The sequence below is a fragment of the Dromiciops gliroides genome, chromosome 2 (genome assembly GCF_019393635.1).
Source record: "Dromiciops gliroides isolate mDroGli1 chromosome 2, mDroGli1.pri, whole genome shotgun sequence".
Taxonomy (NCBI): Eukaryota; Metazoa; Chordata; class Mammalia; order Microbiotheria; family Microbiotheriidae; genus Dromiciops; species Dromiciops gliroides.
In genome coordinates this window covers 558,007,362-558,024,587 of record NC_057862.1, presented here as the reverse complement: position 1 = coordinate 558,024,587, position 17,226 = coordinate 558,007,362, and the positions used below count along the sequence as shown (strand labels likewise).

General features: G+C 32.9%; 1 protein-coding gene across 1 annotated transcript in view; it reads right to left on the bottom strand.

The window, feature by feature from the left end:
• The window catches only part of RALGAPA2 (Ral GTPase activating protein catalytic subunit alpha 2), a 409,525-nt gene that overhangs the window by 294,691 nt on the left and 97,608 nt on the right, over positions 1–17,226 (bottom strand). Inside the window, 4 exon segments of the mRNA XM_043983629.1 lie at positions 3,388–3,549; positions 5,138–5,375; positions 12,037–12,148; positions 16,187–16,335. Coding sequence (XP_043839564.1) covers positions 3,388–3,549; positions 5,138–5,375; positions 12,037–12,148; positions 16,187–16,335 — 661 coding nt within the window.

The window sequence follows — 17,226 nt, the reverse complement described above, 5'->3', positions numbered from 1 at the left end:
AAGAATCCCTATAGTAAATTTTACATTTCCTTTTACATTTCCCTCATCGCCAGTTCCTTTACCTTACTGGAATTGGTTTTTTTAATGTCCAATAAGCAATATTGAAGGAAAGTAAAAAAAATTCATACATATATATATACATATGTGTGTGTGTTTGTTTATTTACCCTACTCAAATGTTTGTTATGGCATAAAATATAACCCTGTCCATATTTTTTTTGTTTTGTTTTGTTTGTTGTTTTTTTGTTGCGGGGCTATGGGGGTTATGTGACTTGCCCAGGGTCACACAGCTAGTAAGTGTCAAGTGTCTGAGGCCGGATTTGAACTCAGGTACTCCTGAATCCAGGGCTGGTGCTTTATCCACTGCGCCACCTAGTTGCCCCCCATATATTTTGTTTTAATGTTAAATTATCTTCATATAAATTTAAAACTGATTTCCTTCCATTTTTCCTGTAAAAGAAACTTTTTAAATTAAAAAAAAATACAATGACCTTGTTTATATTTGTCCACTTTTCGTTCTTATAAATCTTTTTTTTTGTTTTGTTTTATTTTGGGCTTTTTGGGGCAGGGCAACGGGGGTTTGGACTTGCTCAGGGTCACACAGCTAGTAAGTGTCAAGTGTCTGAGGCCATATTTGAACTCAGGTCCTCCTGAATCCAAGGCTGGTGCTTTATCCACTGAGCCACCTAGCTGCCCCCCTTTCTTGTAAATCTTACTTCAATACTTAGAGTATGTGATTTCTTCAGTATAAGTATTCCCTTCACCACTGCAGTACGCAACTCCTCTATGGTTTAGGAGACTATATAAATTTCTGTTGCTGCAAAAACGCATCACCTAGTGGCCAAACCTCTCAATCATTCTCTTTCAACTCAGGCAGCCCTGTCCACAGATAAGAGATATAGTGAGTCCATTGAAATCTTAGTAGTTTGGTAGACCTGATAGAGTTTATAATACTGGCACAGCCTCTAAGAGACTAGTCACCTCTGAGAAATGATAAACAACAAGAATTAAGTTCTCAGAAGAAGATTTAATAACCAAATATGATAATTACATTGCAAAGGATGCACAGGTCAATGTTTTAAGCATTATATGTGAAACTATTGAAATGTTTGTGAATAGCAATTAGACCATTCATAAATTAATTTGGCAACTAAAAGGTACCAGTACTTGGTAAAATTAAGTTAGACAATCAGACCTTACTTCTTATTTCAAATAGGTATACTTTCAGTATATGGTATCTAAAATTTTACAAATCAACGATAAATGCACTAACAGTATAGGCTGAGGTGGAGGGCAGGGGGGAGGTTGTTGGGTGTTTATTTGGTTTTTTTAATCAGTTTGGTCCCGCAAATAATTCAGGACCTTCTAATGACTGATAATATGAACCTAAAACTGAACCACAAAAGTAGTTCAGGATATTCTGACAATTAATTGAAGTTCCTTTTTACTTCCAAATATCATTTTGCCTATTTAAAATTCTGCAATCAATCACTGCCTTAGATAAAATTCTGCAATCAATCGTTGCCTTAGATAAAATTTTATGATTCCTCAAAACTAGCCTGGGCAGTCCTCTCAACTGGTCCAGTGTTGGGTTTTTTTGTTTTGTTTTGTTTTTAGTCTTTGTGGGGCAATGAGGGTTAATTGACTTGCTTAGCGTCACACAGCTAGTAAGTGTCAAGAGTCTGAGGCTGGATTTGAACTCAGGTCTTCCTGAATCCAGGGCCAGTGCTTTATCCACTGTACCACCTAGCTGCCCTCTTGGTCAAGTGCTTTAGTTACTTCATTGTCTTTCTCTTTTTGCACATATGCAGCTCCTCTCCCTTTTTGACAGTTCTTCTACTAAACTATAAAATAGCATTCAAGTCAAAAAACAAGAAATTTAAGAGATTCTTTTAAAGAAAGAGAAAAATGGCACTTTCAAATGAGTTACTGTTAGTGCTAAATGTAGCATTAACTCCATTGCATGCTATCTTAAAGAAAAATGTTACCCTAAATTTAAAAATTTATCTTACCAAGGACAAAATGAATTTATATTTTTAATAAAAATGACTAATCCTTGTTGAGTAGATTAGATCTCTAAAAAGGCTTTTCCTCATTAATAGGAAGGTAGTAGTAAAATGTACTAAGAGTTAGTGTGATAATTAGTTTTGTTACAATTATTTTTCTTCTTTTCAGACTTATGAGGTAAACATATTAAATAAGAGGGTAAATTCAGTTATAAATCAATGGCTAATTTAATTATTAACCACTACAAATAATGGAATTTTAAAATGGCATACTTTGGAAATACTTTATTATTATTTTAATTTTAAAATTCTTCTTAAATTGCACCTTGATTCTCAGTAATCTTTAGTAGCATAACTGATTATAGAACATCCCATATTACTAAAAATACTATGCTACAGCATTATATATCATTTAAGTATTCATTTTTCTATCATTTAAGCTATATATCATTTAAGTATTCAGTTTTTTTAAATCTAATCTTTCTCATTGTTATATCACAGATAAGTAGTAACATATCTTTAATGGTGGCTAGGCCACCATTAAAGCCATTTTATACCTTGTACTAGAGACCATGGACAGTTGAGAATAGGAATAGTATAGGACAAGAAAAAGAAAGATATTTGTTTACCTTTACTTATAGCTTTTCTATGCCCTGTCTCTCCCAGTGAATGAGAAAACAAGTTTTCTGAAATGAAGCTAAGAAGTGAGGACAGTGAAGAGTCAAGGACAATCTGACAGCTCTTCTTAGACTACTGTGATGTTTCTTAAGGCAATTATCAGCCTTCTGAGAAGGTGGGAGTAGGAAAGAACAGAATACAAGTGGTGGCACAGAACAGGATGCCAACCTACAATACATTCAAGAGTTTAGTTAATTTTAACATGATTTTCTTTTTTGGAGCGGGGGGGGGGGGGGCTAACATTTTTTGGAATTATCTCTAAAATGGATTGATGTCAAAGCCAATGCTTTCTTAGGAATTGTAGAAGAAACTGAATATAATTAAATTATTCTTTGTTAACAGGAGAAGTTATAAAAACTGAGGGTCATAAATCTGATGTAAAAACCAAAATGTGTGGGCTGAATTTGAAATCAAAGACCTTACCCTGGAAGTTACTGGAATGTTTTTTTTTTGTTTATTTCCATTAATTTCCCAGTGTAAATTTGTTTCCTTGTGGATTCTTTTGTGTTAAAGGAAAATGCAATAAAATATCCCAGTAAATTAAGGATTGCTCATAGTAAAGGTTTTATTGTATAAACATAATTATATATAAATGTCCCTAAACATAAGAAAGTCTATATTGGTTATGGAGTTATACTTAGATGCTCAAGACTATGTGACACTAGATAGTTAATAAAACAATGTAATATTTGAGGAACTTTTACCAGTTGCTTTTTGACAGACTATATTCCTTGCTTTTTCAACTCCTGGAGCTCCAGATGTAGTAGCACTCCTAAATCTCATTGGTTCTGTAACATCAGGATGGCTTCTCCAACTCAAAGAAAATGATCTCCCGACAGTGGCTTTCTGTGAATCTGAAATACAACCTAAGGCAAAAAAAATGTTTTTTAATTTCCTTATTTATTGTACTATAGATATGGATCTGTATTTTAATTTTTTTTTAAAGAAAATTATCTATCAACTCTAAAGAAACTCTAAAGAAAATTATCTATCAACTCTAAAAAAAACTTTCCTTGATTTTCTTGATTTTCTTAGACAGGCTCAAAGCTTATTTGTTACCTAATAAAGCCATATAGTATTGAATTAAAATTAATATCTTTTAGATCAGGGCTTCCTAAACTTTTTCCACTCATGACACCTTTTTGCTCAAGAAATTTTTGTGAGACTTCATGTATTATAGATAGATAAAATAGGTATACAAATCAAACATTTACTGCCCAATTTTTTGCAACCCCTACATTCAGTTATGCGATCCCATACGGGGTCATGACCCACAGTTTAAGAAGCTAGGTTCTAGAGTGTATTTTGCAAATATGAAAGAGCTATAGCACTTTAACAAACTGTCTTGAATGCAAAAAACTTTAATAAAACAAGGATGATGCTAATAATAGTAATAGCATCAAGAAATAGCAATCCAGTCTCCAAATGCCTAAAACAGTACCTTACCCGTTGAACCTTCAAAGCAATCAACAAGAGGTCATCTCTATATTTTATAATATCATAAATAAAATGAAATTTTCATTAAATAGAATGTAGGAGGGATAACTGAAATACACATATACAAAAACTATTTTTAGCCAACTGCTTTACCATTTTACTCTAAAAGTAAACTTTTTAAATATTACTACCAAGTAGTTAAAGTAACCACCCTGGGTTCTCATTCCCCTTAAAGTCTCTATTATCATACTAGTTAAGAGATAATCATTATAATGTGAAAAGTCTACATGTAAACAGGAAGATGGAGTGGAGAAACCTTTATATCTCCCAAACTGGATTATCATGCTTTATAAAATATTTTAAAATTTAAAAGAATGAAACATAAATATCTCCAATACCAAAGATGGTTTTACATTATTTTCTTTTACAATAATATATTCAAAATATATTCCTAAGCAATCTTATATTTATTAAATTTTTATGACCTATTTTGGAAATACTGTTTCTGAAGAAATACTGTTTCTGAGAAAGGTTAAATTGATATACAACAGAAATTTTTAAAAAATCTGTTACATGAGAAAGTAAGACAGAAAAATTATAGCCCTTAAATGGATACTGCAGAGCTATGAGAACAAAGATATTAAATTACTTATGGTAAGTGCTGTCACTGAGTACCATTAACCTCTTTCTTCTCTGAATTATACAGCCCCTACCAATCTGAAAAGGATTAGAAACAAAATGGTAATACTAGCATTCACATGGCTTTCTTCCAAACTCCTCCCTTTAAATTCAGTTCTAGAAGCCTATGTGGAAACTCTCCTTATTTAACCCAGATCCAACCCAAATAAGAGTCCAGAGTAATTTGAATCACATAGTGATTCCGATTTGCTTTTTTAAAAAATATCTGCTGTTGATAATTTATCTAATATTATTAGATAGGCACTTATTGACATGATGTTCACATTAGAAACTATAATATTCAAGATCTAATGTTAGCATATAAGGATAAAAATTTACCTTTGCCTCTTTGCTTCTTTTCTTTTTGCTCACTCAATTTATCCAAAGGGAGGTTTGTCATTTCAACTCCATAAACTGTTCTGGCCAATACAGCTGTTAATGAATCCATGATATTGGCCCATTCATTTATTAGTTCTTCCCAGTCAGTAAGTGAAGACAGCACACTAAGAAAATCATCCCAAAGTTCTCGAGAAATATAAACGCACAGATTTGCCCTGATCCATGCCACAATAAGTGTCTGAAAAGAAATAAACATCCTGCATTTCAAAGAATTATAATTTTAATAACAAAATGTATTTTCAATCATGAATAAAATAGATTTTAATGTGAAAGGTAAGTTAACCACTAAAGGATTTTTCTTTCTTTTCATTAGTTAGAATAAGTTTAACAAAGATTTGAGCTATCATGAAAATAGTCATAGTTGTGAAGCAAAGATACTAAGGTAACCATATTTGTTGCCTTCTTGCTATTAGGGGAAGGACAGAAAGATAAGAGAAAGTAAAACTGTGTGTTCTGAAAGAAAGAAGCAATCTTGCTACTTTGTAAGACAAGAAAGGCTAACCAAAAAGCATTAAAATCACCAGTAACATAACTGCCCAATCAAATATTAACACAAATATCTTAATAAGCATTTTTGGGGTTTTGTCACTTAAGTTTTCCAAGCCTAAAATTACCCAGGTGTCTCCTCTGCCAAAAGAAAATCTTTGTATTTTTAGAATCCAACCCAAAAGCCTATTCTTTGGAAAAATGTCTTTGATTAGCCCAGAGCATTCAATATTATTCCAATACTTTCAATATGTATTAAATGAACATGCTTTATTTAATTCACTAAACACGATTTATATTTTATATCCCAATTGCAGAGAACTGTATCAAAGAAGGTATAGCACAGTGAAAAATGAATTAATTTGATGTGAAATTAGAGAATGTGGGTTTGAATCCTAGTCACAACACTGTTGTTTTGAATTTTTACTCCTATACATAGTTGTTTACATGTGTGGTTTTTCCCCCCTCTTTAGACTGTAAGCTCCTTGAAAACAGAAAATGTCTTTATCCTCTTTGTATCCCTAACACATAGAGGCAAAGTGTCTGGCACATAGTAGGTACTTAATAAATATTTATTGATTGACTTATCAGTGTGTGACCTGGCAATGTAACCTAACCCTGATGGAGCTCAGTTCCCTCACATATAAAATAAGAAGGTTGAATTAGATGACCTCTAAGGTCCCTTTCTGCTCCAAATCTCTGATCCCTTTTGTAAAATTTGTTTGCTTGTTATTGATAGATAAATTATATAGAAGAGGATAGGATGCTGGACTTGAGAGTCAGAATGATTTAGATTTAGATGATACTGGGCAAACAATTTAACCTCCTCTCTGTGCCTCAGTTCCAATATGGTCTTTCCAGCTCTAAGAGCTGGAATCCTATGACTTAAGGTTTATAAAACACAAGAACTTTAACTGGAGCTAATTGGAAAATAATGAAGAGTCCCACCCAGATATGCTAGATTTCCTACCCCAGTTATCTTATCTCATACATATTAAAAGAGAATATGCTAACTAAAAATTATTGCATAAAAGTATTATATAAAATATTTGAAAGACATTCAAAGTTTATAAATACAAACTCATAATTGCATCTTTTTTTTTGTGAGGTGGGGCAATTGGGGTTAAGTGACTTGCCCAAGGTCACACAGCTAGTAAGTGTTAAGTGTCTGAGGCCGGATTTGAACTCAAGTACTCCTGACTCCAGGGCTGATGCTCTATCCACTGCGCCACCTAGGTGCCCCATTCAATGTAAACATTTTAAAACAATGTAAAATTTTAAAACATCAAAAATATATTTACATTTAGAATTAAGATTAACTATAAACCTAAATACTGAAGTAATGAAAAATTAAAATAATTATATCTAAATTTATACTTATAACTAAAACAATTTTCAAAAGAAAAGAATGACCAAAGATATATGGCTAAGACCAAAAGGAAATTAACAAATTCAAATATTTACTAAACATCAACAATGTATAAAGGCATGATTTACAAGACAAATCTTCAGAGAGACAAGGATTAGAGAAGCAGTAGCAACATAAAGCATTAAACCATACTTAAAATTAATTTTAGTTGGCTTTAAAATTTCTTAAAAGTAACAGGTTTTTTTTTCTAAAACTTCTCCTTCAAGAATAAAATCATAATAGTTTCAGTGTAAAAAGATAAATGCAAACATTATGGTTTATCACACCTAAATATTTTCTAATCATTATAGATCCTGACAAATAACTTCTTTCTGTGCTATGAAAATCCTATAATTAATTTATATTGCTACACACAAAATATTTATATATATATATATAAAAAGAGAGAGAGAGAGAGAAATTGAATCTACACTACAATTCAAAAATAATTCAATAAAATCTTGAATAATGGGAGGAAAAGGACAACCAGATGTAAGAATTCTTTTTTTTTTTTTTTTCCGAAAAGCAATTGTGGTTAAGTGGCTTCCCCAGATTTGTCTGAGGCCAAATTTGAACTCAGGTCCTCCTGACTCCAAGACTGGTAACTCTATCCATTGCACCACCTAGCCACCCCAAAAATTCTTTAAATTTTTTTTTTTTTCAAAAAGTAGTTCAATTTATAGTGGAAGGATCAAATCGTCTTGGTACTAGTTCTGGCCATGATACTAAACAGCTTTACAACTTTAGGCAAGTCTCCACATCTGTGATGGACCTCACTTTCCTCATCTAAAAAAAGAGCTAGAAGATTTTCAAGTTCCTATCCAGTTATAAAACTCAACAACTTAATCAATTTAAAGAACTCACATCAGAAATGAGATTTTTTTATTTACTATCATTCATGAAATTAGCTATACAAGCTGAGTCAACCCAAATTGAAATAGGTGAGAAGAGACTAATTTTCTCTTAATAAAAGAAATACTAACCTACTACCAATGAATCTCAATTTAGGCATGCTCATAAATTGTGAAATGACAAACCCAGAAAGAGAAAAGAAAGTTAATCTAGTCCAATTTAAATATTTTAGGAATGAGGAAATTAAGGGCCAGAAAGGTTAGGTGACTTATCTTGCTCAAGTTTATACAACTTGCAAGTTCTGACTCTGTCCCATTGAACTATATTATGCTTTAGTCACAATAATTACCAAAACCCAGAAATTAAATAAAAATCACTGATATGAAACTCTTCTTTAACTCTATGTATTCAAGGAAAAGACTCCATGTTTACAATTAAGTTGATTTTTCTGATATATTCAGTATGGTAATAAACAGTAAATATACTTGTTAAATTATTTCTTTGGAGCAACAGACCCAAATAGGTCATCTTAGAGTGCCTCCAGAGGCCCACAGACATTAAATGACTTGCCCCTGTTCATACAGCTAATAAATACAGAGGTAATATATGACTGGAGTTCAATACTCTATCAAATAAGTATAGCATTGTCTCTAAACAATAAAGAACATGGATCTCCTCCTAGCCTTCTTGACTAAAGTAGGGATCTGTAGATGTGGAAACTTGCACGTAAGGTAGGACTTAACTAATGTTAATTAGTTTCTTTTCTTCCCCCCCCCCCCACCCAGGGCAATGAGGGTTAAGTGATTCACCCAGAGTCACACAGCTAGTAAATGTTAAATGTCTGAGGCCGGATTTGAACTCAGGTCCTCCTGAATCCAGGACTGGTGCTTTATCCACTGTGCCACCTAGCTGCCCCCTATGTTAATTAGTTTTGATGAACTACAATGTTTTTATTCTTCAATATAAGGGAGGACTCTCTTGGAGGGGAAATGGAAGGGATATATTGGGAAATAAAGGTGATGTAAGAATAAAAGATCAAATTCTAAAAGTATATGTCAATAAAGATATTTGCTAAATGATATGCAAAGTCTCTCTAATCTATAAAACAAAAGAATGAAAATGTCTTTATGGTAGAAGTTATTAAAAAAAATTTTGTATAATGCACTACCTTGGGAATCTAGTGAAACCTAAGATCCTCTTCTCAGAATGATGTTTTTAAATGTATAGAACAAAATACAAAGGATTACAAAGAAACTAATTATACTGAAATCCAATTGTCAAAATATATTTTTACAGGCCCCAGATTAAAAATTCTTGTTTTAGAGGAAAAAAAAGGTAAAATGTAGCATTTAGAGAATGCCCAAAGTCATAAGGAAAAAAAAAGTTGTAAAAGGATATTCACAAATTACTGAAAATATGCTAAGGGGAACTGGTCTGGATTACTGAAATGGATTGGGTAGAAATGGAAAATAAAAATAGCTTTAAACACTAAGCAAAGCAAGAGTGGAAGAGATTGGGAATGTGAGTGTATTTTTTTCACTTTATTATAATATGTCTGAGAAAACTAACTTTCAGCAGGATATGGTAGGAAGGGCATAGGACTCGGCTAGATTCAAGGACACCTCAGTTCAGGTTCCCACTCTAATGCTTAGCTACTGCATATCCTTAACCAACTCACTTAATTTCTCTAAACCCAAGTTCTTTTTCTGTAAAATAGAGATGATAACATTTGCATGACTTACCTCACCTTCAAGAGACTCCCATTGAGGAAGAGATATTCTATAATGGGACATGAGTACCTTACGATGGGTATATTCTGTAGGGATTGTATGATTGGAGACCACTTATCCTTCCTCCAGAAAAGGGGAATCAGCACTCCATGGGGACAACTGGCACTCAGAAAAGTGGAGAGGCAAGAACCCAGGAAAAGATTGTATGGCATAATGGAGAAAAATGATCATTGTAAGGGCAAAAGGGAGTAAGGACCTTCACAATTAGGAACAAAGGAAAATTACTACCAAGGGAAATAGTTCTATCCTTTTTATCATCTTGCAGTAACTGATATTTCTAAGAGTGAAATACAATAGAAAAAAGGAACAAGGGGTAAGATCTACAAAGCAATAATAAAGAAACCATTTAGAAGAAGTAACACAAAATATGTACCTTAGAAGCTTTAATTTCATGACAAATACAGATACTAAAGAAGGAATAAATAAGTATACGGGCCATGAATCAAAGAATAAAAGTCTAAAAATAGACAAAGAGGAGAAGAGAAATAATTAAGAGGAAAGGGAAAGAAATCCTTTTTTTTGAAGAGCAGAAAAGGGAAACAAAACTAACAAAAGAAGCTGAAGGGGAAAGAGGAAGGGAGATTTTACTTGAATCTAACCAGGAAGAAAAAAAAGAATTAGATAACTAGATGAAAAGAAGAAGGGAAAAGGAATTAATAAATTAAGCAAAAATTAAGAAGTAGGGAAAGGGGTGACAAGGTAGTGAGGGGTTGGCGTAAAGATAAAGGGAAAAGGGTTGCCTTAAAGTAGATTAAGCTAAAATAGCTGAAGAGACAAAGTACTTTCTTTACAGAAGGGGGAAAATACTAATTCAGAAAAAAATCTAATAGTAGGGATAAATGGAGCACTGTAAAAACCTAAATCTCATGACTTTAAATGTAAATGCATTAAACAATCCAATTTTTTAAAAGAGTGATAGACTAAGAAAACAAAATTCCATAAAATCTGTTGTTTATGAGAAACACACCTAAAAACAAAGACATACACAGAACAAAAATAAAGGGCTGGACCAAATTTACATCAAGTGATTCCAAAAAAGCAAGAACTGAAATTATGCTATCAGACAAACCAAAAACAAATATTTACAATATAAAAAAAGAGATAAAACAGGAAACTACATTAAACTTATATGCTCCAAATATCATAGTTCCTAAATAAATAAATCCCTTAGAACCATAAGGCATGGTCAAAACAATATAATAGGGACAGGAGCTTTTACCCTCTCTCAGTTTTAGACAAACCCAATGGAAAAATAAAAGAGGAAAATTGCTAGAGAAATTAGAGCTAAAAGTCTTACAGTGTCTTCTACATAAGACTACTAAGTAACACATATATTTCTTAGCACCACACGGAACATTTAGAAAAATTAACCATATATTAGGGCACAGAGATATTGTAAATAAATGCAAAAAGGCAGAAGTAGTAAATATATCCTTTTACAGACAATAATGTAATAAAAATAGTAATCAAAGAACAACAGACACAGACCCAAATGGAGATTGAACAATGAAATTTTAAATGAGTTGGTCAAAGAATAAATTATAAATACAATTAATAATTATGTGAAAGAAAATGATAATGATCAAACAACATATCAAAATTTATGGGATGCGGCTAAAGCAGCCCTCAGGTAGAGAAACTATATATCTATCATATCAAATGTTTTCCTTCATCTCCCCATTTATCCAAACCTATGTAACACCCCACCAGAAGTATCTCAGGTATTAAGAGATGATAGGAGAGATTCACTCCAAAATATACCATCTTTATACAAAGACTGGTGGCTAGAAAAATGGAAAAGCCTTAAAGATCCCCAACACAATAAAAGCATGGGAAATAGAAATGTCTTTAACTTCTAAACAAAAAATAGGGGTGAGGGTGTGTGGGTAGGGGAGGAAAGACTAAACTTGTGATTTCATTAGTGTGGGGAACACCTGATGGGGAAATTCCCTTTACCAATGTAGATCTTAGAGAATTACTTAGGATGTTGAGTGGTATGGGACCAGCCCATACCAAACTACAAAGTTTGTTTATGTCCAAGGTAAGACAAGACTTGAACCCAGGTCTTCCTTACTTCAAAGCTAGTTCTCCATCTCCCTCACCATTCTGCCTCTCCAAATGAAAATAAAAAAATTTTAATTACATAAAGTTAATTAAGTAAACCATAAATAACATAATTTTTATCACTTTAAAAAAATGTATTAATGGTCAGAACTAATGTATTATAAAACCTGGCTAGCTCTTCATATTTGTGGGGTTTTGTTCTTTTTGTTTGTTTTATTTGTTTCTTTTTAAAGACTTACCCTAAACAGTAACCCTGCCAAGCTCTGGGCAAACAAGTCCTTTATTTGGTTATCCTTTGGCTTCTGCATGACAGCTTCTGTTATCCTGAGTAGTATTTGCAACATCTGCTCCCTGGACCCCCAAAATAAAAGTTGCATGTAAATTCCATACATTATTCATCACAATGGTCAATCATTTTAATTACATTAAACTCATATTAGAAATATTGTTGTGAGTTGATCATTCAACAATGATATATTAAGTACTTATTATATGCAAGGTGCTAAGTATTGAGAATACAAAGAAAGGCAAACATATATATGTATGGATGTATATATGTATACATACGTGTGTGTGTGTGTGTGTGTGTATTCTCTGCCCTCAAGGAGCTCACATTCTAATAAGGGAGACAACATACAAACAACTAAATACATACAAGATTTATATATAGGAGATGGAAGGCAATCTCAGAGGGGAAGCACTAGTGGGGAAGGACTAAGAAGGAAAACCAGTCAAGTCCTCTTGTAGAAGGCAGGATTTGAGCCTAGTCTGGAAGGGAGTCAGGCAGAAGTGAGCAGGGAAAGCATTTCAGGAATGGAGGATAGTCAGTGAAAAGGGACAGAGTCAGAAGCTAGTGTCACGTCCAGGGAACAGAGACAAAGTAGAAAGATCAACCAGATAGCTATAGACATAGTCAAGGGGTGAGGTAACAAGAGGCTGTGGTGGCTGCATGAGTGTTAAAAGTAGGACGTAAACAAGAGTTGTTGTGAAGGGAGAACTGGTATAAGAGCATCAGGGTGGATATTTGAATGAGTGCATGGAGAATGTCAAGGATGACATAGACTAGAAATCACATTAGTCAAAGTATCTTATTTATCTTATCAAGAAAATAACAAATTTTACCAAAATATACAATCTCAGAATAAAAATAAACATTTAAATATACTCCTCCTAATTCTGTACTACTGTTACCATATACAATATGATTTTGGACACAGTGAGAACCACAGGAATCACAAACTATTCTAATGGTAAAATGGGAACACACTGGTTCTAATACACTTTTTTAAACACCTCAAAATATTTCATTTATATTAGTAATAGTGCATCTTTATATGGATGGAAAATGTCCATTGATTCTTTAGTATGTGGATATTAAGGTTACTATCAAATATTTTTATTTTTTATTTTTTAATTTTTTTTAGTGAGGCAATTGGGGTTAAGCGACTTGCCCAGGGTCACACAGCTAGTAAGTGTTAAGTGTCTGAGGCCGGATTTGAACTCATGTACTCCTGACTCCAGAGCCAGTGCTCTATCCACTGCGCCATCTAGCTGCTCCCATAGAAAACTTTTAAAAGCATAAATCACCATATAAGTACAAAGCAGCAGTCATATTTAACAATATTTTTCATCTGAGAATTTTTTCAAAGCAAGTTAAATCATTCTCTTTTTTTGCCATTTTCTTTCTTATTCTGATCATGGTGGAAATAGCCAACTGATTATGATTCTTTAAGGAAAATCCACTATTGAATTCCTTGGATTTTCTTTTCAATGCATTAAAGCTAAGAAGGAAAACCTTAGTAAACTTCAATTTTCAAAAACTCAATTTTCTTTAACCTTTCCTCAAAGATCTTATTTTGTAATCATGTTTGTAGCTCTCTTCCTCTCCAAGTCTCCTCTTAACTATAATTGAGTAATTACAAAATTAGAGACTCAGAATAATGGAATCTGAGTCAAAAGGATCTCAAATAGCATCTAATCCAAACCATATTGGAGCAAGATTCCTCTCTACAATACACCTGCAAACATGGTCATCGAGCCCAAGACAGCCCACTCCTTGGGGCATTCCCTCCAACTGTTAAGGATTTTTTTTTCCTTAGCTTAAATTTACCTCTTTACTACTTCTACCTCTTCTAGTTCTGCCTTCTGCTGCCAAGGAGAATAAATCTAATCCTCATCCACATGATGGCCCTTCAAATATCTGATGATTAGATTTCATTCTTACCATCTCTTCTCCAGGCTAAAAAAAAGGTCGCATTTGGCAGGAATTCAATGTTCTTCAACATCCTTCTCTGAATGATCTCTGGCTTATCCATGTTTTTGTTTCCTAATGCAGTGTTCATACCTCAACATAATATTTCACATCAGATGTGACCATGGTAGAGCAGAATAGCAGGACAACCACCTCCTGGTTTCTGGAAACTATGGTTCTCTTAAGAAAACCTAAGTTTGCAACGGCTTTCTTGGCTGTCATAATACAGTATTACTCATCACATTTTCAGGTTTTGGGCCACTAAACCCCAGATCCTATTTAGAAAAATTACTGCCACACCATGTGTTTCTATATAATACTTGAGATGCTGACTTTTTTAATGCAAATGTAATTACAATAATTTATTTAGATCTATTTAATTTCATCTTAGTAAATATGGCTCAACATTCTAGTCTGTCAGTATTTTGGAATACTGTTATCCAGTGTTAGCTATGTCTCACAGTATTGTGTCATCTGCTTATCAAATAAGTTTGCCATCTATATCTTTATTTAAGTCATTGGTAAAACCATTAAACAGCACAGGGACAAAGATGAATCCCTGTAGTTTACCACTAGAGGTGTCCTTCCAAACTGATATCAATTCATTAATGATTACTCTTTAGGTCCAGTCATTCAAACCAGTTCCAGAAACTCACTCAACAATATTATCTTATTTACTCTATCTCGCCATCTTTCTCACAAGAATAGCATAAGAAACTTTACCAAATGATTAGTCAAAATTCAAGTAATCTACAAGATTCTCCTGATGAATATAGTAACCTTATGATTACTGCTGTAAAAAGATGAGATTGGGGGGCAGCTAGGTGGTACAGTAGATAAAGCACTGGCCCTGGATTCAGGAGTACCTGAGTTCAAATCTGGCCTCAGACACTTGACACTTACTAGCTGTGTGACCTTGGGCAAGTCACTTAACCCCCACTGCCCCACAAAAAAAAAAAGGGGGGATTGGATGGGAGACATAGTCTAGTGGTGGAAAGACATTTAGTAACTGATTGTATATATGGGATGAGGGAGAAGGAGGAGTTAAGGTTAATGCAGAAGCTGGCAAATTGGGAGACTGAAAGAATGGTGGTACCTTTGACAAAAATAGGAAAATGTAAGATAGGTGAACTGAAAGGAAGATAATGAGTTATCTTCTGGATATGATGACTTTAAGATATCTTAGGCATTCATTATGAAATACCTAATAAGTAGTTGGTCTATCATCATAAGCCTAGGTCCCTCCAAAACCCCATCAGCAGGGTGCACATGATCACTCACTTCACCTAGATGAATTATCAACTTAAATCATTCTGATACAATGGCAGAGTACAAGCCTTTACCATTTGACCTGATGGTGTAGCTTAAGGACCACTTGGTCTTGCCATTTAGCCTGCTACTATGCTAGAACCACTAGGCCTTACCAAAAGCCCTGCAGCTCAACCCTACTGTCTTTCCAATTAGAATGTAAGTTTCTTGAGAGCAGAGACAGTAATTATAAACATTACTACTTTGGAGAAAGTGAAAAACAGAAAAGGTTATCTGGGTCACTATAATAACATTATTTTGATTTTAACAAAATGTTTTAAATTTTTCTGTCATTTTTTAAATCTAAAAATTTTTTTTCCAGAACATATCTAAAATACCTCGTTAAGTCTCCTTGCTAACATTAAAAAAATTATCAAAAATAGATAAGTATAAAAATCATACTAGTCCATAATATCTTAGGCAACTATTGAACTGTTTTCAGTTTACACATTATATTAAAGTATATAATAATAAAGTATTGGGTTAAATGCTCACAAAACCATTTAATGTGGTTTTAATGGAACATATATATTTATTAGAATTTATATTTGGTGGAAGTATATATATAATAATCTAGTCATTCTCAATTCAAAAACATTTCTAATAACATTATTCAAAAACTATGAACAACCAAGGTACTATCTATTGTGTTCGAATTCTTCATCATTTACAGAAATCCCTTATTCAATACTAATTAGGAACTCACTACAGATTTTTATAATGGGTAATAAAGTTGTATTTTAATATTTTATTTTAAAAATTTTTACCATTAAAAAATTACTATTAAAAATTAAAACATACCACATCAACTTTTTGAAAGTTAAACTTACCATGTCTTTTTGTTCATTGCAAGTTCCATTATCATGCGCCTAAAAATACTCAAAACAGCTTTACAGGCATCAACTTGCTCTTTTAAAAGCATGGGAACTTCAGCACATGGCTCCAATAAAAAGACATTGGCAGAATTTGTCAAAAATACCTGTAAAGTAATAGATTTATTTTTATTTTTATTTCAAAATTAAGCACCAGAAAAGATAATTTCCATATACATAACAGAATATGAGAAAGGATTATATATAAAATCTTGAACCTCCATCTCATACTTCTTGGGGTTTTTTTAAGTACAAGAATTTAATAACATGTTATTTTCAAAACTGCCATGCTTGTGTTATTACTTCTGAACTCCTGTGCATTTTTTAAAAATGTTTCAATTACTAACTTCTTTTTGGCATCACTATTTCTCCCTCTCTTTCCAACCTCCTTCAAATTAAAAGTTGAAAAAAAACACCCTTATTTCAAGTAAATAGTCAAGCAAAACAAATCCACATAATGACCACATGCAAAAGTATATTGCCGGGCAGCTAGGTGGTGTAGTGGATTGAGCACCGGCCCTGGAGTCAGGAGTACCTGAGTTCAAATCCGGCCTCAGACACTTAACACTTACTAGCTGTGTGACCCTGGGCAAGTCACTTAACCCCAACTGCCTCACTTAAAAAAAAAAAAGCAAACAAAAGTATATTGTCTTTTTTGGACTTGATTCCATCATCTCTATCAGGAAGCAGGTAATGCAAAAGCAACATTGTTAAGAACAACATTTGAAACAAAAAAGAAATTTAATTTCTTAAATAAAGGGAACTTCTTTTAAGGACAAACATCTATTTCAGTCTACCAATCCATGTTATTAGAATACTGATAGTTTTTACAGCAGCAGGAAAAATACAGAATTAAAATATATCCCTAAAAATGTAGTTTATTTAAACTTTAAAATCATATAGTTATTAACATCATAAATTAATTCCTCTAAAATAAAATGAAAATGTGACACACTAGCAATCCAAATAAAAAACATCATGGAATGGCTTTTAAAATA